We start from the raw sequence: 22,570 nt of genomic DNA, 5'->3' as shown, positions 1-22,570 counted from the left end.
CCCCCCCAAAAAAGTAAAGTTACAAATAAAAAAAGATTTTTTTTTTTTCTTCAAAGTCCCCCCCATACATACACGCATGCAAACAGGCGTCGGGTGCGCATATGTGCGAAAACGACGATTTTGCCCATTTCGCCGCACATGTTGCATATCGTCGCGAACGTCGGAATGAGAGCAATAGTTCTAGGGCCATCAATCACCGATAACCCTAAACTGATGAACTGTAAAAGCTTTCAAAACGTCGCCTATGGCCAATTTTGGGTATGGTTGTTTTTTGCAAAATTCGCGGGTGCGCGCAATTTTAAAGCATGACATGTTTGGTGTCTATTTACCCGACGTGACCCCGTCTTTAATATTTTACCACAAATATGGGTAATAATCATTGTCTCCTAATATAATGGGGAAAAAACTTTTTTTCCCACACAATTTTCAATAATTTTTCCTTTTAATATAGTTAAAAAAAAAAAAAACCCCAGCCGTGATTAAATACCACCAAAGGAAAGCTCTATCTCTCCCCAAAAAATGGTATAAAATTCATTTCAGTGCAGCGTTGCATGACGGAATAAACCTAGGGCTGCAACAACTAATCGACATAATCGATTATAATCGTTTATTGAAAAAGTTGTCAACTTTTTCAATCATCGGTTAATCGGCTTCCGATTGGTTGGCCCTGTTCACACACACTCCACACACGCTGCACCTCACCTCCTCCCCACCTCACGCTCGCCGCTCCCCGCATCTACGTTCCACGTGCCGCACCTCCTCCCCACCTCACGCTCACCGCCTGCCCAAATCCACGATCAGCACAGGGACGCGGGGAGATGTAGTAAGGAGGAGCAGGTGTGGGCTGATGACAGCCGCCGATAGACAGGCCTGATCTCAGAAACCAAGTTGCTGGAAGACTGCACAGCTAAGCCTGCACTTTCCCACACATGGTGCTCTATAATGTATTGCTGGGATAGTGGGATTCGTATTCCTCTATAGCTGATGGTACATTGTGCTTTATATTATACAGAGCAATGTACCATCAGCTATAGAGGACTACAAATCCCAGCAATACATTGTACACTGTATGCATAATGTATTGCTGGGATTTGTTGTATTCCTATATAGCTGATGGTATTCTGCATTGCGCTGTATGGAGGACTACAAATGCCAGCAATAATACATTATACAGCACAATGCGGAATACCACCAGCTATAGAGGTTTAAGTTTAATTACAATGTAGTTTTTTGTTTTGTGTTGGTTATATATGTTAGATATTCTTAACCCCTGAAGCAGATACTGTGCACTATGGAGGTTTTTACTAGCCCTGTGTTTACACCATTTCTAGGAGGCCGTGCAGAAGATGCTGGATGAAGCAGAGAGTCAGGTAAGATATATATGGCATTATCTGGCCTTGGTGAAAAATACAAGTATGGTGATATTGCACGGATAAGTTAAAGCAAATCTAGGCTCAGACTTTGTTTTTGGTAATGTGGGTTCAGTTTCAGTTCTCTACTGGGTATGATAAACACCTTAACCTCTTGCCGTCCGCCCGTAGTAGAAAAACGGACGGACGGCACTGCTGCATCTGCGGGTTGCCGTCTCCAGACGGCAATTTTTTTCTGCTCGCGCGCGCCCCCTTGCGGGCACGCACGGGCAGAAAAGACCCGACAATGCACACACCCGGTACCGGGTGTCACACATATAGGCGATCAGCGGGTCCATAGCCCGCCGATCGCCTATATGTGCTCGTTCGCGGCTAACCCAAACCCGCGCCCGGTCGGCGCTTCAGGTTTTTTTTTCCTCCTTCCTATAATGGCCTGGATGGGAAGGGGGTTTAACACCGCGGATGTCAACTGGTTAAAGTGCACCTTTACCCCTTTTCACTAAAACGCACATCAGCATTCAGCTCAGCATGCTGATATGAAATCATCTTATATTCATTAGTAAACATGCTTTTCTTTTACTTACAATTAATGTTTTCCCACATCCTGGTCCTCTTAGGCTCGCCATACACCTATCAATTCTTTTAGTTCAACCTGCGAGCTGAAGGAGAAAAATTGTTGCGATTTCCTCCATCAACACAAACGGCCGCTGGCACCTGTCAGAATAACCGATCAGAGCAGGCTGCTCATTGGCTGCTGGCTTTGATAGTACTAAGAGTTTGCAGCCGGCTCCTACGGTCAGCTAATCGAGGAATGCAGACTGAAAGGGAGCTGACAGCCCCACACGTTGTGCATATTCCTGAGATCTCGCAAGATTTTACAGTTCACAGATGAGATTTCTCAGCAATGCACATGCACTGGTGATATAACCTTCCCGTGATGCATCTCTTGGCATGGACTACATCACTAATGCCTAAAGGTGCCCATACACTGGCCGAATTTCGGCCGGTACATTAAAAAGCGTACCTGTGTTGTTGGAATTTTAAAGATAAAAGATAATTATCATTTTTTTTTTTTTTATGATGGTAAAGATAATACCTTTTGACATTCATAGTGTTTGCAAATAAAACAAGTCACTTCTTTATCCTTAATAACAGTATAATCACAGAAGAATATTAAACAAGAAAATAGGTTACACCTCTTCATTGGCTGATGGCATGTCATTGTTTCCTCCACAGTTAGAGAATGGTGGCACATGGCGCAATCCAGAGGCACCGGAAGGTTATGGCACAGAAAAAGACAGAGCTAATTGCCCGTTTTACCTCAAAACTGGAGCCTGTAGATTTGGTGAAAGGTAATTTGTAAAAACAGATATTAATTCATTGTAGAAGTTACAAGTATTATGGACCTTTTAATCCTCAAAAACATGTTTTTTTATGCAGTCAATGTGCCTATGATTCCAGGCTTGCTATAAATGTACACATTGAATTCTGCTACACCTCATCTTTTATTTATTATAGGTATTTATATATTGCCGTCAATTTACGCAGCACTTTACATACAAGAACTTTCACATCAGTCCCTGCCCACAAGCTTACAATCTAAGGTTCCTATTGCACATGCAAAGGATCCTTCAGTAAATAAGGCATTAAATTTTTGGCTTGGAATAGTCTACCTTGGGAACAACTATAATTTTCTTGCCATTTTCTAAAGCTTGTTGCATAATTCTCTGTAGTTTCCAATATTCTCATCTTCTAAATGGGCATTAAATTGGGCTGTAGACTTATAAGCCAGGGCTTTCTCTCTGAGCCCACTGCAGCTTCATCTATTCATATTGGAGATTGAAAGGGAGGTTCTGCTAGGTCCTGTCACATTTGGCTGCACTCAGTCACTCCTAGAGGCATTGTGAAGCTCTAATCATTCCCTGCAATCTCCAAACCGAAATATAGTCTCATGTTGATGAACATTGTTTTCCTGCATTTGACATGTGCATGCCAAATGCAGGTCATCAAAACCTATTTGTGCAGTATGCATGGCAGTTCCGGGGCTGCATTTCAGCTGCTTTACCGTGTGTTTTAACTGCAGGAAATGCGGATCAGACGCAGCCTTTTCTGCATGTGCCATTTAAACACATGCATTTGAATAGCAAACACAGCTTTTGGGCTTTAAGTAGGGATGTCCCGATACCATTTTTTCAAGACCAAGTACTTTTCCCTCAGGTACTTGCCGATACCAATTGCCGATACTTTTCCTTAAAGTGGCATGTGACTTTTTTTCTAATACAATACAGACTAATGATTTTAGGGCAGTTTCTTTTTAATTATGAAGAACTGTAACTCAAGCTATGATTATTCTTGTCCTGATACAAAAAATTATTTTAACCAAAACCGTATTTAACTGTGCTAAGAAGCACTTCTCATTGATCAGCACAGTCACCTGACTGCACTGACCGAGTGATTGCAATTTCTGAGTGAGATTCGAAGTGCACTGGACGGCAGTTTGAGGTACAGATAGTATACCCATACCGGCGGAGGGGAAGGACCATGCACCAAGAGGTAAGTATAGTGAGGGGGGTGGGGGGGGGTGGGTAAAGTTGGCACAATATGGCACACAGTGGAATGAGGGCAGAACTCAGTGCGCACACACTGTCCTACGCATGCGTTCACACGCAGATGGCGGGGGCTAGTTTGTTTTTATTTGTATTTAATTTTTTTATCACTTTTTTGTTAATTTTTATTTTGTATTTTTTTTAAATTTTTTAAAATCTTTTTTTTTAAACTTTTTTTATCACTTTTTTAAATTATTTTGTGTTTTTTCATCACTTTTTGTATTTTTCACTTAACTAGATTGATATCACACAGGAGCCAAGCCCCTATGTGATATAATTCGGAGGTGACTTTATGAGCCTGCTATCCAATACAGAAATACAGAAGATAGAGCACAATGCTGTGCACAGCTGACACGGGAAGCACTGTGAATACAACGCTCCTGTGTCACTGATCACAGAGCGGAGAACGGACGTTCTCCACTCTGCTCCCTGCTCTCCATCCTGAATTGCTTTGCTGTGGTCCCATGTCCCCCAGAAGAGCGGAGGAGCCTGAAAGCCATGGCAGGGAGGGGGCGGACCATGGGGGAACAGACCTTGGATGGAAGGTGCTGGCGGGGTGGACAGATGAGCAGGCGAACATGTACATGTGATCCGGGCGAATCACTTGTACAAGCAGCCCGAACCTATTTAAAAATGTAAAGCCCGGCATCAGCACTATGTATCGGGGCATTTTCACAACTACAGGTACTCATGCAAATGCCTTGTATCGGCCCTGCAACTAGTACCGGTATCAGGACATCCCCTTTCTTTAGGTATCGGTAAAGAAGAAGGCAAATATTAATGTTTTATAAGTAAGATCACCCAGTTGTGATAAGTTAAACTGAATATTTAGTTTCTTGTATAAGCCCAGTCATGACTGGTTCTCTTTACACTTGTGGCCTGAAGTTGCAGTTTCAATTATTCTTAAGTTATATTTGTCCTCATAAGAAGGTAAGCTATTTCCTAGAGTTGTTGACACTCTTCTTAGCATTTAAACACGAAGGCACTCCGATTTTGGGAGATGCAAGTGGGTTCTATCACTCTCTCACTTTTCCATATGTCAGGGCCTCCAGTGGCAAGATCAATGACCTGAGATTTGGGGCCTGATGCAGCTATTACATGGAGGTCTTCTGTTACCCGTCAGATTTAGAATTTATGAATAATTTAGCAAGGGGTGTGAGAGTTCATGACGGGCTATAAGATTCTAGCGATTCAGATCTCGAGTGGGCTGACTCTGTAAACTGCCTTATGACTTTTTAATATTACCCTTGATGATCCATGTCGGTTTCTGCACCTTTTTTCTCATACACAGATGCTCCCGCAAGCACGGCTACCTTTCCTCAAGCCAAACCCTCCTTATCCGTAGCATGTTTATTACATTTGGTATGGAGCAGTGTCGACGGGATGATTATGACACGGACGCCAGCTTGGAATATGGAGATGAAGACATTTACCAGCAGTTTTTAGAATTCTATGATGACGTTATACCGGAATTCAAGAGCGTTGGACAAGTCGTCCAATTCAAGGTAAACCTCTGCACAGAAATATTGTTAAAAATCATTTGTGCTTTACTGATTAGAAGGAGTGTTGGAAAGTTCAATGCAATTCTAGGTGTGTCCTGCTGGTGTCAGTCACGCAGCAAACATAACATTTCTAAGCAGTGTTCTGTAAATAAAGGGCGTTGCATTGATACTGTAAGCTCTATGCCCACAATCAGTTTTAACTAAGCTTTGGCTGGCAAGCACTGCCTCCTGGTTTTCACCTTGGGAGACCTTTTAGCTTTTTTTCACATGCATATTGCAGACTTGACAAGTTTGTCAAAGATTCCCTCCAGACAATATATTTGCTCGAGGGCAGAAAATAAAGAAGTAATAAACAGTACCTGTGATTTTGTATGTTGGAATTGTATGCATCAAAATAATTTTTTTCATAAAAATGCATCGGGATCTTTATTGGCACACACAAACTCAATATAATCTCAAAAATAACTACGGGATGTAAACATCAAATCAATAAATCACAAATATGTGTAGAATTGGAAGGCCTGTGTAAATCGAAGGTACACATTTTTCAGTATGCACTAAAAACCTTTCCTAAAATTCTATTGTTAATGTTCTTCGTAATCCTCGCTGTTCATTGCGATAGGGTCTTGTTTATATCTGCGGCATAATTGCATGTATATGTACTGTATTTGTGTATGTTTTATAAAAAAAAGTATTTTTTTCTATATTTAAAAGCTTTCCTTTATGTTTTTACTTTTGTCCGCCTGCCAGTTTTTCAGGCGGGCCCGCTTGGATGCCCATTGTGAGTCTGTGGGCACCCCGTAATCCCCGCCTCCGGCCAGGTCCGGAAAAACAAACGGATGAGGGATCTGTTTTGCAAGACAGTATCGTGCACATGTCCGTTTACATCTGATTCCCCATAGACAGACATGTGGTCCGGTAATTGCAGTTTTTTCCTTCATTGCAAGATAGAGGAAAAAAACTGTACGGACCCGGATGTCACAGCGGTGATCACCGCTCCGTACTGCTGTGATCAGGACAGGATCCATGCACGGATTCTCTCAGGATTCAGAGAGGTATTTAGGCACTAGCTCTGCAATGGGCTAATGTTGTGTCTGCAAGCCAACTTTCTGTGTGTACAAGAGCTATAATACTGTTTGTTTCCTGTTGCTGACCCAGACCGTCTGACTCCTCTTCACCTGTTGCCTGCCTTGATCTTCTGGCTGAACCCGATTATGCTCCTGTCTCCTGCCTTTCCCAATACTCGCTGCCAATCTGAACCATCTGACCACTTTGTTAGCTGCCTGCCTCGACCCCTGCCTTGATCCGACTATCCTCTTGTTGCCTGACCTTGTCTCCTACCTACTGGCTGCTGACCTGGACTGTCCGACCATTCTCTGGCTCTCTTGTCTGGATCTCTACCCTTTTCCTGGCCACACTCTAGTTTACTGTCTCCTCATTGGAACCCTCCTGTTCTCCTGGTCCATCCTGTCCGGGAGAGTGTGTGCGCTCTCCCTGACAGGATGGACCAGGAGCCAGCGGTGGTAAATAGGAACAACTGCATGTGCCTTTGGCTACATGAAGTAGTGGGGAATGTTTACTAGGCTGCTTAGAATAAAGTTGTTAAAAAAAAATAGGAATGTTTATTACTACTTTGATCTGATAAGGTGTCATTGCTCTGGCTGCTTGCAATTCTGTTCTAATCGTCACCTTTCTCTTTGTCGCCTGTAAACAGCAGGCCCTTTCATCGTGTGGTATGTAGAGAGAACTGTGAAAGAAGCCAAGAGCTTCATTTTCTGTTTGGGTAAAATAATACTATCACTATCAGTATCCAAATTTTTATATTTGCCAGACCATAAAAATCTAAACGGGTAGAAAACCACTAAACATTCCATTTACAGAATGTATTAGCATTACTTATTACATGCATTATTGATGCTTCAAGAGGTGAAACAGCCTCTACATACAGAATGTAATATGATTCTCCCAGCTAAAAGGGTATATAGGGAACTGCTACTGAAACCCCTAAATACAACCACAACTATTTTATATTCTATCCAGTTATTGACACCCTGAGAAATGTTGTGCCTACCTACCTACTCCACTGTGCCTACCTACTCCACTGTGCCATTTAAGAGCTCGATACATCATGAAAGAAGTGTGTGTAATGCATATTTATACACACTGATATCTCCACACACACAGGATTTCCCTACATGTAATACATTTCTAAAGCCATCTTTCTCATTTTTATTCATGTTAAGGCAGCTGATAGATGCCATTTGGTTTCTATGGGTATCAGTCACTTTTCTGTCAGATACTTTATATTTGAGCTGTTTAGTTCTTTGTGATATAAATGTCAGTTCTTTAGTATTTGTTTCACTGCGACAGCCTGACAGATGAATTATTAAAGATGCTTCTATGTTCTTCTCTGGAGGTCTGATCAAAAGATCATTTTTGACAGGTGACGTGACATCAAGTGACTGTACTATGGTCTTTATGTCTGGAAAGGGCCAATGACCCCACACTGTGATGTCTTGTAAATCAAAAACAATTGCAACATCAAACAGAATATGCTGCAAACATGACAATAAAACACAATACAACATGTGGAGCTGAAAAATAGAATCTGTTCTTGTCCATCTCCAGAGTTTGGAAACACCGTTATATGCTGAGTTTTAAGTGCCAACCATGCTACATTCAGCTGCTTAGCCTGTATTTACTGATGGATATGAGATTTATATTCTAGTTATCTGCCCACCTTAACAAGATATAAAGGCAGCAGTTGTTTAATCATTTGTTAGCTCTGTGGAAGACACCATGCAGTCTTCTGTTAAATGCCATGCTGCTGCAGTTTGAAGGCAGCATTACTCAAAGTGGCACTAGACTCAGGAGTTGAATCTTAAACTGCATTCAAGTACCTTAACTGTTAACAAAAATGTATCTTATTTGTGTATCGGTCGGCTGTAGATCCTCAAATCATCTCTGAATTGGTGCTGACACTGTCCTTCCTTCTGGAGGGTGGCTACTTTTGTTCCCCATGGTCCCTGTGTGTCTTGTAAAGTAGCCACCGCTCCAAGCTCCCTCCCGGGATGGATTACAATCTTAATTAGTAAACTAAACATGAGATTAATTCTGTGGTATATTGGTTCATAAAATGTGCTACTTAATTTTGCATATGAAAAGAATGTTAAATGCAAAAGTTTAATAAAAGCATCTAATAAAAAAAAAAGAAAAGATGCCCATAAATCTAACAGATGAAATTGTTTAAATGATCTCTACTAATGATGAGTGAAGAGGTATGTGGACATGTGTGTCTGGGGGAGGAGGTTAATCAGATCATTGACCACTGTGCACAGACTTTTCATCAAATAGTTGATGTCAGAGATTATAATAAGGATTCATAAATTCTAATTCAGCAGGTTAACCCCTTCACTACGGACGACGTACAGTGTACGTCGCTGTCATCTGGGCTGTTTAAAAAGCCGCCAGGGACCCTGTTTAAATGGCTTTACAATAGAAGCGATTCTGGCGGCTCAGCTGTCGCCAGATCGCTTCTATGGCCCGGAGAAGGGGTCGGCGGGGAGCTGGGGAGGAGATGGACGAACCTCCTTTCGTCGATCCCTTCCCCATTCTATGGGACCGGGAGCGATTTAGATTGCATCACTTCCGGTCCCTGGGCTGTCAGTGCTGGGCTCCTAAAGCCCAGTTATAAGCTATTGAAGTGCGATCTGCACTTCAATAGCTTATTTGGAGTGTAAAGGTGACACTTGGGGTCTTTTGGACCCCCAGCATCACCTTAAAGAGTACCTGTCACCACCATCTGCTATCGCATGGGGGGCTTGTAAGCCCCCCATGTGATAGCAATCCAAGTAAAGTAAAAAAAAAAAATTACCGTTTTTTAAAATTAAAATTATTCTAAAAATAATTGTTAAAAAATTGAAGGCCCCTGCGAGCACGCGCGTCGCCAAGTAAACACGCGTCGGGTGCGCCTACGTATGAAAAAGACAAACGCGCTACACATGTTGGGTATCGCCGGGCACCCCGGAGTGAGAGCAATAATTCTAGGGCCAGTATTTTTGGGTATCTCGAAATGAATGAACTGTGGAGGCTTGTAAAGCGTCGTCTATGGACTTTTTGGGGTACTGAAGTTTGTCGCCGTTTCATGAATGCACACCTGGGCATGTTGGGTATCTCTTTACTCGGTATATTTTTTTTTTTTAAATGGGTATTTTATTGTGTTTTGGGACATTTAAGTAAATTTTTTACTAAATTTTGGGGTTTAATAAGGAGTTGCGCTAATATTGTGCAACATAAAAACTTGCAACTGCCACCATTTTATTCTATAGGGTCTCGGTTTTCGGAAAATATATAATGTTTGGGGGTTTTAAGTAATTTACAGACCTAAAATGTGGAATATAACATGGGTGAAATTTTTTTTTAAAAAAAGGCCTCAGTCATGAAGGGGTTAATAGAATAGGAGTTATTTAAAAGTAAGAAGCCTTATAAGACAGATTGTTGTATTTTTTCCCATGTTGCCTCCTTTTGTCACACGTGTCAAATATTTCACTTTGTGTAAAGTTGTGGGAATGCGACATACAAAGGTGGAAAGTTCTGAGTAGTTCCTTAATGTGTTTTTGTTTCTGGTGGCGGAGTTCTTGTTATGTGGTAGAGAAATACAACTTCTGAGCATAAATACGTCTACATGTGTTACGTACAGTTTACGTGTTTCTTTTTTTCTTTTCCAGGTTAGCTGTAATTTTGAGCTTCATTTAAGAGGAAACGTCTATGTACAATATCAAACGTAAGTGTTATTATTTTGAATGTTCTATCCTGCGCCATGAACTGTACGGTTTGTCATTTTGCTTCCCTCTAGGCTTGCAGGCACCGTGCAGCTGTTGCTCTCCCTTGTTGAAAGTGTCCCGCTAATTTATATTGTAATTTAATGTCATCAAACAATAGCTTTTCCCTTTGTAGAAACCTATAGTAATTATGTATGAGAGTAGGATGCAAAAGGTTCCATCAGGCAAAGTTCTGTTTAAGACTTGTTATCAGATGAAGGTGAAATCCCAACTCCAGATATATATATATATATATATATATATATTTATTGAATAAAGTGGGAAAGGTTAGAATACCTGCTTCACTTGCTGAGATATCCTTTTCTTTTTTTGTCTCCTCCTCCTCCTCAGCACTCTGTCTCTAATACCACCTATTCTGCGCCATCTGTTTCTTACCTCCACTGTGCCCATTTTCCTCTGTGCTTGGTCTCTGCTCCCCTCCTCTGCATCCATTCTGTAAATGATATCTATTCCTGGATATATGCCGTCTCCTCCTCTCAGATCCCACTCTACCATTAGGCCAGGTTTACACAATTTTTTTGTAAATTTTTTTTTGTGTGGTTAAAATTGGCTTAAGGTGCATTTCAGTGTGTTTCATGCGTTTACAAGCCTTCACGTGCATTTCAGACCAGAGAAAATGAGACTAGCAGTATTTTTTTGGTCTGGACCGGCACAGACTGCGCTGGTGGGAACAGAGCCCAGAAATGCCATTGGGATGCTTTTTTTGGTCTGGGCGTGATCCGGACATGGTGTGAACAAGCCCTAATGTCGCCTCCTCTCCTCACTTGTCTCCATCGCTGATCCACGCTACCTCCTCTTCTATGGCTTTACCATCACAGAACCCCGCTTTGTTTGTTAGTATGGATAAGCTTTGACCCTTCACATCCACTAGTGAGGTGTTTATCACAAAGTATGTTTACCAGAACACTTGTTGGTCTGACACCTGTGAACATCTGCTCTAAGAAAATTGCATCAGCTAGCTACTTTGGCTATTCAAAGATGGCAGTATATGAGAGGAAGGAGAGCAATAGATGTCTTTTCGACTTTTTCTTATGTGTTTCTAAACTGCTGCAGGCAAAAATAACATACATTTATATTGTCACTATTTTGGCTTGGCTCATGTTTCAGAACTGCACATAAGAAGCTTGGAAGAAACTCAGATTTTTGCTTCATGTTGTCTTTTTGGCAGAGCCCAGATTAGAAGAAAAGTCACTATCTTATCTTCCCAAAACATCTGTCCTGTGAGCTGGTGATTGTTGTTGGTATCAATAAAATGCCTAATTCACAGGGGTGGGCATGCAGTGTTTACATTCTATTTTGCAGAGGAACTTCTGAAGTGCTTTGATATGTCCCAATCTAATCCCTTGTCATCAACACAGCTATGGGCTTCATGTTCATTAGACAAAATATCACCTGTTATTACAGTATTACTTAAAGGACAGCTACATACTTACCTCTCTGTGATGACAGCAGCCGCTCATGGAGTTCATATCCTCGGTGCAGAAATCTGTGTTGCTGGCCATGTCTGCACAGCAACTTCCCGTAGATGTGAATGGAGCAATACTCCTCCAGTAGACACTAGGCAGTTCTATGTTAGCTTAGCTTAGAGAACTGGGTATTTTTGAAGTAAAAGTGTAGTTGAACTTTATTGAGGTGCTATTATTAGTATAGAACGCACTAGCACTACAGGAATTGGTTTTGCAAAGCTTCACTTCCTTTTTTGTGCCCCAGAGGGAGCATTATCCTGTCTGTGGCACTCTGGTTAGGTAGTCTGTCAGCTATGGCTGGAGGATAAGCAACATTGGCCTTAGTCTTTGGCTATCAATCAGCACTGAACAAGGCACACCCCTAACATCTGAAACCAAGATGGCGGAGGCCTGCAGCAGAGGAGGCCGTATTATGTGCTGCTGTAACTTCTGTAGTTATATGGGTTTGTGCCTGGTGTTTTTTTTTGGTCTTATAAAGAGAAACAACATTTTGGTAATTGTGCCTGGGGCACAATTGCAAAGGGCAAAGCACTTGCCACCAGAATTGCCTGTGGTCTTCCTGCAGCTGAACTTTCACCATTACTCAAACGTTCTGCTTTATATCTCGGTGTGGAGGTGGTCATCTTGGTAGAGGCAGGGTTTGCTTACTGATGTCAGAGCCTCCAACAAGGAGAATGGTGAGCAGTACAATAGTGACATCACCAAATCTCCTAAGACTAGCAGTCAGAATCAGCAGTGCTTTAGATCTCACGCTGCAGATATACAGCTATATGAGACTGCAGGCACAGGAGTGTCTAAGCACCCTCATACCAGGAAGTGCATTGCTATTTTCCAATAGGAATTCAAGAAAAGGTAAATTTTTTTAGGGTACTGATTAGAAAGAAATCACATTTATAAATGTTCTTTATAACATTGCAAATCTCCCCTTTCTGAGTTCAGGTTTCACTTCATTAGTGCTGTTTTATAGTCCACTCCAGTAGTTGAAATACATAAAGGAGACGCAGCCTACATGCCCGGGTTTTTGGTTGTAGTAGTGCTCGAGTTTCTTTGGTCAGCTGTAGCTTGATGTCCTCAGAACAGCTTAGCTAAAACTGTGATTCTGAAGGCCAGGGATTCCCTTCTCGCCATTGGTCACAAAGTGAAGTTACCCAAACTCGGTTTGCAGACCCAGTTTTTGTTTCGTTCACGTCTGAAGTTACCATTGATCTAGATTGATTATTATAATTTTTTTAGGTATCACGGATCTTTTTCACATTCATATTTCTGTTCCAGGGAAGAAGAATGCTCACGGGCTTATTCTTTGTTCAATGGTCGTTGGTATGCATCCCGTCAGCTTCAATGTGAATTCTCAGCCGTTACCAAATGGAAATCAGCTATATGTGGTAAGAGGAGGAGCAACTCTCTCAGGATTAGCATGCACAGCCTTCTTTATTTGGTTTCTTTTCCTGTTAGTTGTCCTTTTATTACAGCATCTTACCCCTCAGAGTGCAGGCAGCCTCGATCCAGCAATTTTTACCTCCGACATGGACCAGACTGACATCTCAGTCTGCGTATGTGCTCCATGGCCCGTTTTATTTTTTTCAGGTGTGCCATACTTTGGGTGACCGCTTAGGGCTGTCATGACTAGGGCTACCCATAGAAATGAATAGGGCTGCAGAACACATATGCAGATAAAGTGGAAATTAACTTAAAAAGTAAAGGTTTGCTATGTTATAGGGAATTATGCCTATGAAGTTCCCTGATAAATGCACTTTTTGTCTTGAATTCATCTTGGAAAAAGTGCACTTCCTAGTTTTGTAAGGGTTCCTAGGCAATCCTTTGCCTAGAGCCTCATAGCTGCATATCTACAGCATGAGATCTGAGGCACTACTGCCTCCGACTGCTAGTCTGAGGAGAATAGGAACACAAACATACAGAGGGGTTTTCTCAAATTTGACTGCAGAAGTGGAAATACACTTTAACTTACTCTCCCTGTGAGCCCACCTGTTTCTCTGTGGAATTTGAATTTGGTTACCTTGGTACTTCAAAAACTTCCCTTTAAACCTATCAGAGATAATACATAAAGAACATCAAAAAACAAAACACCTTTCCTGGTGCAACTAATCTTTTTATTTTGCAAAAAGAAACGTGTAAATGATTGTACTCCCAATCGAGGCAGGTTAAAAACGTATGTTTTATGCAGTGACATCCCTTGTCTGTTACGGGGCAGCCTGCCTGGATTGCTAGAACCATTTCGGGGCTGGAGGAGGTTTCTATTTGGCGCTATCAGAGATAATGCCTTTCCACTGTCACTCAGAAGGCTGTTCTCCTTGTTGCTATCACCTCTGCAACGCTAGTCTGAACTGTTGGCTTCATCCTGTGAAGAACCCTTTTTAGTCTTACACAGGGACAAGGTGGTTTTAGGACCTAAAGTCTCCTTTCTAAGGTGGTTTTGACCTTTCACCTTAACCAGGGAATCTTGCTCCCGTCCCTCTGTCCGGCCCCAGTACATCAGCAGATTTCTCTTCATTGTCCGGATGTAGTTCAAGCTCTACGTGTCTACCTCAGAAAGACTGACTCTATCTTTGTCATCCTTTATGGTTCCTGTAAAGGGGAACCAGCTTCTTATTCCACCATTTCATGGTGGCTCAGACAAATCCTCAATCAAGCTTATGGTCTTAAGGATTGGGTTCTACCCTTTCCTGTCATGGCACACTACTAGGTCTGTGAGTGCTTCTTGGCATTAGCTAACGCTTCCCCAGTTTTGCAAGACCTCTACCTTGTCTTCTGCTCTGTTTTACCAGGTGGTTGTTGGGGCTTCTTCTGATGCCAGTTTTAGGCATAAGGTTCTTCAGGTGCCTCTTTGAGCTGCAGACAGTCCCCAGCTTGTTTATAGTTGGGTTTGTTTGTCTTTTGTTGCTGTATTACCCACCTCTCAGTTGGACTGCTTTTGATGTCCCGAATGTCTCTGTATTCTGTGTCTTTCTACTCAAAGAGCATTGTTCACAGCCATTAGGTTGGTGGTAAGAATGTGGATCTCTACCTCTACCCCACACTGTCTAGTTGGATGGCCGAGCTTGATCAAATTGTGTAGTATGAACGCATTACGTATCAATATAAGGTGATTAGCAGTAATACATTTTCTTTCATTTGGTCCCAGTGGTTAAACTCCCGTACTTCTTCTTGAACTATACAGGTTACCTTTTATTTATAAGCGTTTGGTGCATCTGATATTTTTTATACTGTGCATTTAGTATAGTTGTCCTTATATTTTACACTGCAACTAATTTATACTATTATGGTGCAAGTTTCACTGTTTTCTATTTACTGACGAGTGCTAGAGTCGTGTGTTTTTCTTTTTGTACCGTTACCTGTTTTTTTTGTGCTTAAAACTTCAATAAAAATGATGTGATTAAACCAAAAAAAAAGATTTTGTGTCCCTCAATGAATGATAAAGAAAATAGGAATTTTGTAATTCTGTATACATCGTAAAATCCTTTTCTCGGAGTTCATTGAGGAACACCGTTCCCACCCCTCTGTTTGTGTAACAAAGCAGTGCCGAGATCAAGACCATAAACACAGGGGCATGCTGGGAGTGGGAGGGGTTATACCAGGCTGGTCGCTGGTTTTTTGTTTTCCAGTGTCCAGGAGAATTACCCAAATGTCTCTGAATCGTGTCCCTCAGTGAATGTGAAGAAAATGATTTTACAGTGCAGTACAAAAACCTGTAATAGTGGTCCCACCTCAGTTTTAGAAAACAGTGTCCCCATTCCCATAGCAGCCATACACTTGTAGAAATATTATTATGTTTTGTGCTCTTCATTTTAAAAAGTCTTATGTTTTCATTAGACTAGAATTCCTTATGTATTTCCACATTTGCAGGCAAATTTGAGAAAACCCCTCAGTATGTTTCTTATGCGTTCCTATTCACACAGCATACCGAAAAAAATCATTTTTAAAAACCTATTTCTTACCTTTTTTAGATCTTTTGTTGCAGAAGGCAACATGTTTGAATCTAGATTTTTCTGAGCACCTTCAGAGTGATCTGTCCTTATATAAAGACTTAAGCTGGCCATACACTGCACCGGGGGCTGAACGAAAAAAATTGAGCAGATTCCTCTATCAACGATACGAGCACATTGATTGAGGAATCCCTGCTGTTTCTTTTGTATTCTGACAGCGGCCGTCAGCCGCTGTCGGTATACCTGAACAGAACTGGCAGCCATTGGCTGCGTTTGTGCGAAGAATTTCCGACCAGGCTCCTTCGCTCAGCTGATCGAGGGATGCCGGTTGAAAGGGTGCCGACAGCAGAACTTCGCACATTGTATGTCCACTTTTAGGACTGAAACTTGAGGATTGTGTTTCTTTCATTAACTTTATTAACATTTTGAATGCAGAAGCCAGGGTTGTAATAATTTAACCCCTCACCTTACAAACGGGGAGAAGCAAGTAGAAATGTTAACCCTTTAGAAGCGAAGACACCCTAACCCACGTGAAATGTTCAAAGTACCGCAGCACTGAATACTGAAAAATGGCCTGGGTGAAACACTATGGCCTTTAAGTGGTTAAACTGCAAGAAGCATTTTTTAATTATTTCTTCTGCTATGTGAATGAGAACATGTAACACTTATGACATAAATGTTATCCTAATTTGGCTACGAAAGTGGAAATATACTTTTCCAGACCCAAAAACCTAACTTCCAAGTTGTGTAAGATGCATAAGATTAGGTGTCCAGTAAGCAAAGCAATGTAAGTGGCATTGTTAGATATTGTAAAATAACCTGGGTACATTTCCTGCCCACTTATGAATAGAATATGGAATTCTTCTTTCATATGCTTCAGTTTCTAATCGTTTCCTTGCTGATTGCACGTTTCATTTTTTTCGAAGGGTTGTTTGAAAGACAAAAATGTCCTCGAGGAAAGAATTGTAACTTTCTGCATGTCTTCAAGAACCCAAATAATGAATTTTGGGAGGCTGACCGAGACCTTAACATGTCACCAGACCGATATAACTACTCTGAGCGTTGGGAGAGGTCAAACCGATATGATGACCATGGATTTTCCAGGAGACGCCGCAGCCCAGAGAGCAGAAGAAATGGGGAATCGAGCAGGAAAAAGAGCAGCCACAAGAAAAACAAGAAAAAACATCGTTCCCATAGGTCAAAAAGCAAAGAAAAGAGGTCACACAGCAGGGGTAGAAAAAAGCGCAAGCGCAAAAGCCGAAGTCTGTCCCGCTCTAGAAGTCCCATCAAGAAATTTAGGAGCCACTCTAGATCCAGGAGCCGTGGCAGAAAAAGCCGTTCCAAATCCTGGAGTCGGGGCAGGAAGAGCAAGAGTCGCTCTAGATCCAGAAGCCGAGGCAGAAAAAGCAAAAGCCCCTCCGAATCCAGGAGTCGGGGCAGGAAGAGCAAAAGCCCCTCCAAATCCAGGAGTCGGGGCAGGAAGAGCAAAAGCCCCTCCAAATCCAGGTAAATTTATGGTACTTTTTTTGTTATATAGTAAAAAATAAAAACCCCAGTGGTGAATAAAAGCCACCAAAAGAAAGCTCTATCTGTCCCCAAAAAATGGTATGAAAATCGTTTCAGTAAAGTGTTGCATGACAGAATAAACATCAGTCAAAGTACCGCAGCACTGAATACTGAAAAATGGCCTGGGTGAAACACTATGGCCTTTAAGTGGTTAAACTGCAAGAAGCATTTTTTAATTATTTCTTCTGCTATGTGAATGAGAACATGTAACACTTATGACATAAATGTTATCCTAATTTGGCTACGAAAGTGGAAATATACTTTTCCAGACCCAAAAACCTAACTTCCAAGTTGTGTAAGATGCATAAGATTAGGTGTCCAGTAAGCAAAGCAATGTAAGTGGCATTGTTAGATATTGTAAAATAACCTGGGTACATTTCCTGCCCACTTATGAATAGAATATGGAATTCTTCTTTCATATGCTTCAGTTTCTAATCGTTTCCTTGCTGATTGCACGTTTCATTTTTTTCGAAGGGTTGTTTGAAAGACAAAAATGTCCTCGAGGAAAGAATTGTAACTTTCTGCATGTCTTCAAGAACCCAAATAATGAATTTTGGGAGGCTGACCGAGACCTTAACATGTCACCAGACCGATATAACTACTCTGAGCGTTGGGAGAGGTCAAACCGATATGATGACCATGGATTTTCCAGGAGACGCCGCAGCCCAGAGAGCAGAAGAAATGGGGAATCGAGCAGGAAAAAGAGCAGCCACAAGAAAAACAAGAAAAAACATCGTTCCCATAGGTCAAAAAGCAAAGAAAAGAGGTCACACAGCAGGGGTAGAAAAAAGCGCAAGCGCAAAAGCCGAAGTCTGTCCCGCTCTAGAAGTCCCATCAAGAAATTTAGGAGCCACTCTAGATCCAGGAGCCGTGGCAGAAAAAGCCGTTCCAAATCCTGGAGTCGGGGCAGGAAGAGCAAGAGTCGCTCTAGATCCAGAAGCCGAGGCAGAAAAAGCAAAAGCCCCTCCGAATCCAGGAGTCGGGGCAGGAAGAGCAAAAGCCCCTCCAAATCCAGGAGTCGGGGCAGGAAGAGCAAAAGCCCCTCCAAATCCAGGAGTCGGGGCAGGAAGAGCAAAAGCCCCTCCAAATCCAGGAGCCGGGGCAGGAAGAGCAAAAGCCCCCCCAAATCCAGGAGCCAAGGTAGGAAGAGCAAAAGTCGTTCTGGATCCAGGAGCCAAGGTAGAAAGAGCAAGAGCCATTCTAGATCCAGGAGCCCAGGCAGGAAGAGCAAGAGCCATTCTAGATCCAGGAGTCGGGGCAGGAAGAGCAAGAGCCATTCTAGATCCGAAAGCCCAGGCAAGAAGAGCAAGAGTCGTTCTAGATCCGGGAGCCCAGGCAGGAAGAGCAAGAGTCGTTCTAGATCCGGGAGCCCAGGCAGGAAGAGCAAGAGTCGTTCTAGATCCGGGAGCCCAGGCAGGAAGAGCAAGAGTCGTTCTAGATCCAGGAGCCCAGGCAGGAAGAGCAAGAGTCGTTTTAGATCCAGGACTAAGGAGAAAAACCCAGAAAGCCCAGATGCATAAACAGAAGTTTGTCAAGGTATGTACGTTACATATTACCATTTGTAGAGGAGGGAAAGGAATTCTATGAACGACATAAAATACATGGCGCTTTTTGTCACATAGTTATGTGGCAGGATGTAGTGACTAGATCTGATGCTACCGGGAAGTGTTGGGGCATTGCCTCGTAGAATGGAATAGCAGAGTCTTAAAAGCTGTGGGTATGTGAAGGTACCTCTAGGTGACCGATTCAGTTTGAGCCATTCAGATCTAAACTTACATAATGCTATCATAGTGACAGAAGTGAGGGGTAGTTGGGAAACAGTCATGGTAAGTGCCTCTGGGACGTCCTTGAATTGGCACCGAGGGAGTGGCAGGGTGCAGCGTTGCATATACCTATCCAAAAGTAATGTGTTCAGATTGTACACGGAACCTGTATAGCTGTTTACTTGGGGTCTCTAGTCCTCGCCTGTGGAAATAACAAGGTGTGTCATTGTATATGACAGAGAATGTTGCTTGATAGAAGTACTAGATGTGTGACCAAAATGTCTGAACATTTATTTTCCAGGTTGGGGGACGCACACGGGGGACCCATTGAACTGACTGCAGGCTGCATGACTGCATTGTCTGTATGGAAATCTCAGAATCTTCATGTTATCACCTGAGGAATCTTCGATCACACAAATGGCCCAGTTCTTAGGCTGTTTCTTTGTATATTTCTATCAGGAAATGTAAATATTTTTAAATAAAAATTTGTTTTAAAAGCTTGTTTGGGGGCATTGCTGTAAAAAACGAGAACATGTCTGTGTATAAAGGTTGTTCAGCATTCTTTCTTCAAAAAAATCTGAGCTTTATATTTTTAACGTACTTTCAGGCTCATTCGCATTAGATTAGAGGATGCTGAGGGACATTCCATCGCCAGATGGGTATAGAGGCTGCAGGGACTTTATTTTAGACCCTAGATGAAAAAGAGTACTTCTTTAAGGGCAGGTTCACACTATTTTCAGGACCAGATTTGGTCCCGGAAATGGTGTGAACTTGCCCGCAGTTCCAGTGCATTCCAGACCAGACAAAATGGGACATGCAGTATTTTTCTGGTCTTGTACGGACTGCGCTGTTGTGAACAGGCCAGAAATAGCATAGGGATATATTAGGATGCATTTTGGGTCCAGAAACAATCTGGTCTGGAGATGATCTGGATACACATCCAGATCATCTCCAGACCAGATTGTTTTGGGATCTGAAATACATCCTACTGTATCCCTATGCTATTTCTGGCCTGTTCACAACAGCGCAGTCCGTACAAGACCAGAAAAATACTGCATGTCCCATTTTGTCTGGTCTGGAATGCACTGGAACTGCGGGCAAGTTCACACCATTTCCGGGACCAAATCTGGTCTGGATAATAGTGTGAACCTGTCCTTAAATTGCCCTCTATAGAACAAAATTCATTATCCTAAGATCTATTGGATACATCTGACCTCAGTGGATTCCCTATGATCCATCCTATTTAAGATTACTGAAGTTGGAGTACTCGCTTTGACATGGCAAGCAAAATCTTGTAGATTTTAGTTATCAATTGAGGTGCCTTCCTAGGTGGGCCCTCACCAGCGTCGGGATTCCCCCAATCAGACAATATGGGGGCTGATTATGTATCACATATGCTATGACGTTCTAATGTGGTTCCTGATGAAGCATACCTGCAAAACGCGTTGAACCGCAGTAACAAGACATTTAATAAGTATATGCAGAGAATGGCAATCTCAGACATGTAATATTAATACACTACTTAGTGCTTTTAAAGATGCTGAATGGCATGCAGACAACGTATATTCTATACTGTATACGGTGGTGCCATCTACCAGTTGTTCCAGCCCCCAATAGATTTTGGGGTACATCAGTATGGTGTTTGGAGATATCCCTAAGATATATATTACTTTGATTGCCTTGTGCCCCTGGGGAACCATAGTAGGATAACAAATGATGCCAGTTGGTCTGCTGTAGCTATAAAACTGCTCCTTCAGAAGTAGTTGGACATACTTGAGCTATTGCATCACTGATTAGGGATATAAAGTCAATTGAGGGAAAATAAATTCTACCTAGACACTACGGAATAGTGTGGACATGAAGATAAAGAAGGGAGATCAACTGAAGACGTTCACCCAGTGTAGCATGGACAGGTCTTACACCTTTCTCAATGGAGAAATAGCCATTTACAGATGCAATGTTTCCCTAGCAATACAGGAAGCCATATAGGGAATTAAACGCAAGGATACTCAAGGCAAGTCCAACAATAACATCAACTATCTGAACCAAAAAGATGACTAGTCAAAAATCCAGACTCTTCAACTCGAGGAAAGAGATTGAATAAATAAGGAAAAATACTGTAGGAGGAGCAAACGTCCAGATAGTGTGATTTATATAGGACCTGACTGACCTGAAGGAAGCTCTGCAATGAGTTCCCCATAGATGATACATAAAAAAGGAGGCACAAGGGTGGACATTATATTTAGTGCTGTTGAAGAGCTACTTGTAGTTCGGAAGGTCTCGGAAGCAAAAGCGCCTACAATGGACATGTGAGCATCACAACTGGACCATGGAGCAATGGAAGACGGTGACCTGGTCTGATGAATTAATTTCTTTTCCATCATGTGGATGGCCGGGTGCTGAGTGTTGCTTACCTAAGAAAGCACCGGAATGAACTATGGGAAGAAAAACCGGGGGAGGCAGTGTAATGCTTTGGGCAATGATGTGTTGGGAAACCTGTAGTGCTTTGACCATGTACCACTTACCTAAACATTGTTGCTGACCAAGTACAACCCTTCTTGGAGATATTACCTGATGGCAGTGACCTCTTTCAGCAGGATAATGCATACTGACCCACTTCAAGAATGGTTTGAGGAACACAACAATGAGTTTGAGGTGTTGATCTGGCCTCCAAATTCTCCGGATCTCAATCCAATTGAGCATCTCTGGGATGTACTAGAAAAACAAGTCTGATCCATGGAGGAGCCACCTTACAACTTATTAAAGGATCTGTTACTGATGACTTGGTGCCAGATACCACAGCGTACCTTCAGAGGTCTAGTGGAGTCCATGCCTCCATGGGTCAGGGCTGTTTTGGTTGCAAAAGGGGGACCTACTCAATCTAAGGGGGGTTGTCATAGTGTTATGAATGATTGACATATCAGATCACACAGGGGTTGGGTCAACTACATTGACTGCTGTACAAACAGTCTTCAAGTTTAAGGGCTTGTTCACACGATGTCTGGAGCAGATCTGCAGTTGCAGTGCTATGCGTTTTTGACGCGTTTTTTTGCTGGAGTGGGGCTGTCAGTTTGTTAGCTGCAGTGCGTTTTTGACGCGTTTTGCGTTTCCGGACCGTATCCTGACCGGACAAAATGTGACCTGCGGTATTTTTTTTCTGTCCGGACCTGAACAGACTGCCGCACGTGAGAACTGTAGCCCATAAAACACATAGGGATACATTGGGAGCGCACGGGCCAGGACAGAATCCGGACGCCGTGTGAACAGGCCCTAAGCCATCTCAAAAATCATGTTTACAACAAAACCAAAAAGCCGACTAGGGAATCTTTCTCTACAATGTATTAACCAATCACAGCAGTGACTCACCCTGCATGTTTGAGTGGGATGGAAACCCACTCAAACACAAGAACATACGCACTGCATGCAAAATAAAGCCTCTAGCGGGAAATCAATTCTGAACCTCTGCGTTGCAAGATAAACGTTCTGACCACTGTGCACCCCCCCCCCCCCCCCAC

At 42.4% G+C, this 22,570-nt stretch overlaps 1 protein-coding gene across 1 annotated transcript in view; it reads left to right on the top strand.

The window, feature by feature from the left end:
* ZRSR2 (zinc finger CCCH-type, RNA binding motif and serine/arginine rich 2) overlaps window positions 1–18,828 on the top strand; it is a 28,889-nt gene extending 10,061 nt beyond the window's left edge. The window contains exons 6-12 of the mRNA XM_018563057.1: window positions 1,332–1,370; window positions 2,607–2,722; window positions 5,268–5,481; window positions 10,206–10,261; window positions 13,058–13,167; window positions 17,767–18,507; window positions 18,685–18,828. Coding sequence (XP_018418559.1) covers window positions 1,332–1,370; window positions 2,607–2,722; window positions 5,268–5,481; window positions 10,206–10,261; window positions 13,058–13,167; window positions 17,767–18,507; window positions 18,685–18,812 — 1,404 coding nt within the window. The 3' untranslated portion in view covers window positions 18,813–18,828. The remainder of the gene's footprint in view (window positions 1–1,331; window positions 1,371–2,606; window positions 2,723–5,267; window positions 5,482–10,205; window positions 10,262–13,057; window positions 13,168–17,766; window positions 18,508–18,684) is intronic.
* The last annotated feature ends 3,742 nt before the right edge of the window (window positions 18,829–22,570 follow it).

This window comes from Nanorana parkeri, unplaced genomic scaffold (assembly GCF_000935625.1).
Source record: "Nanorana parkeri isolate BGI_ZX_2015 unplaced genomic scaffold, ASM93562v1 scaffold628, whole genome shotgun sequence".
NCBI lineage: Eukaryota > Metazoa > Chordata > Amphibia > Anura > Dicroglossidae > Nanorana > Nanorana parkeri.
Note: the sequence above shows the minus strand (reverse complement) of the source record. Positions and strands in the feature narration are given on the sequence as shown.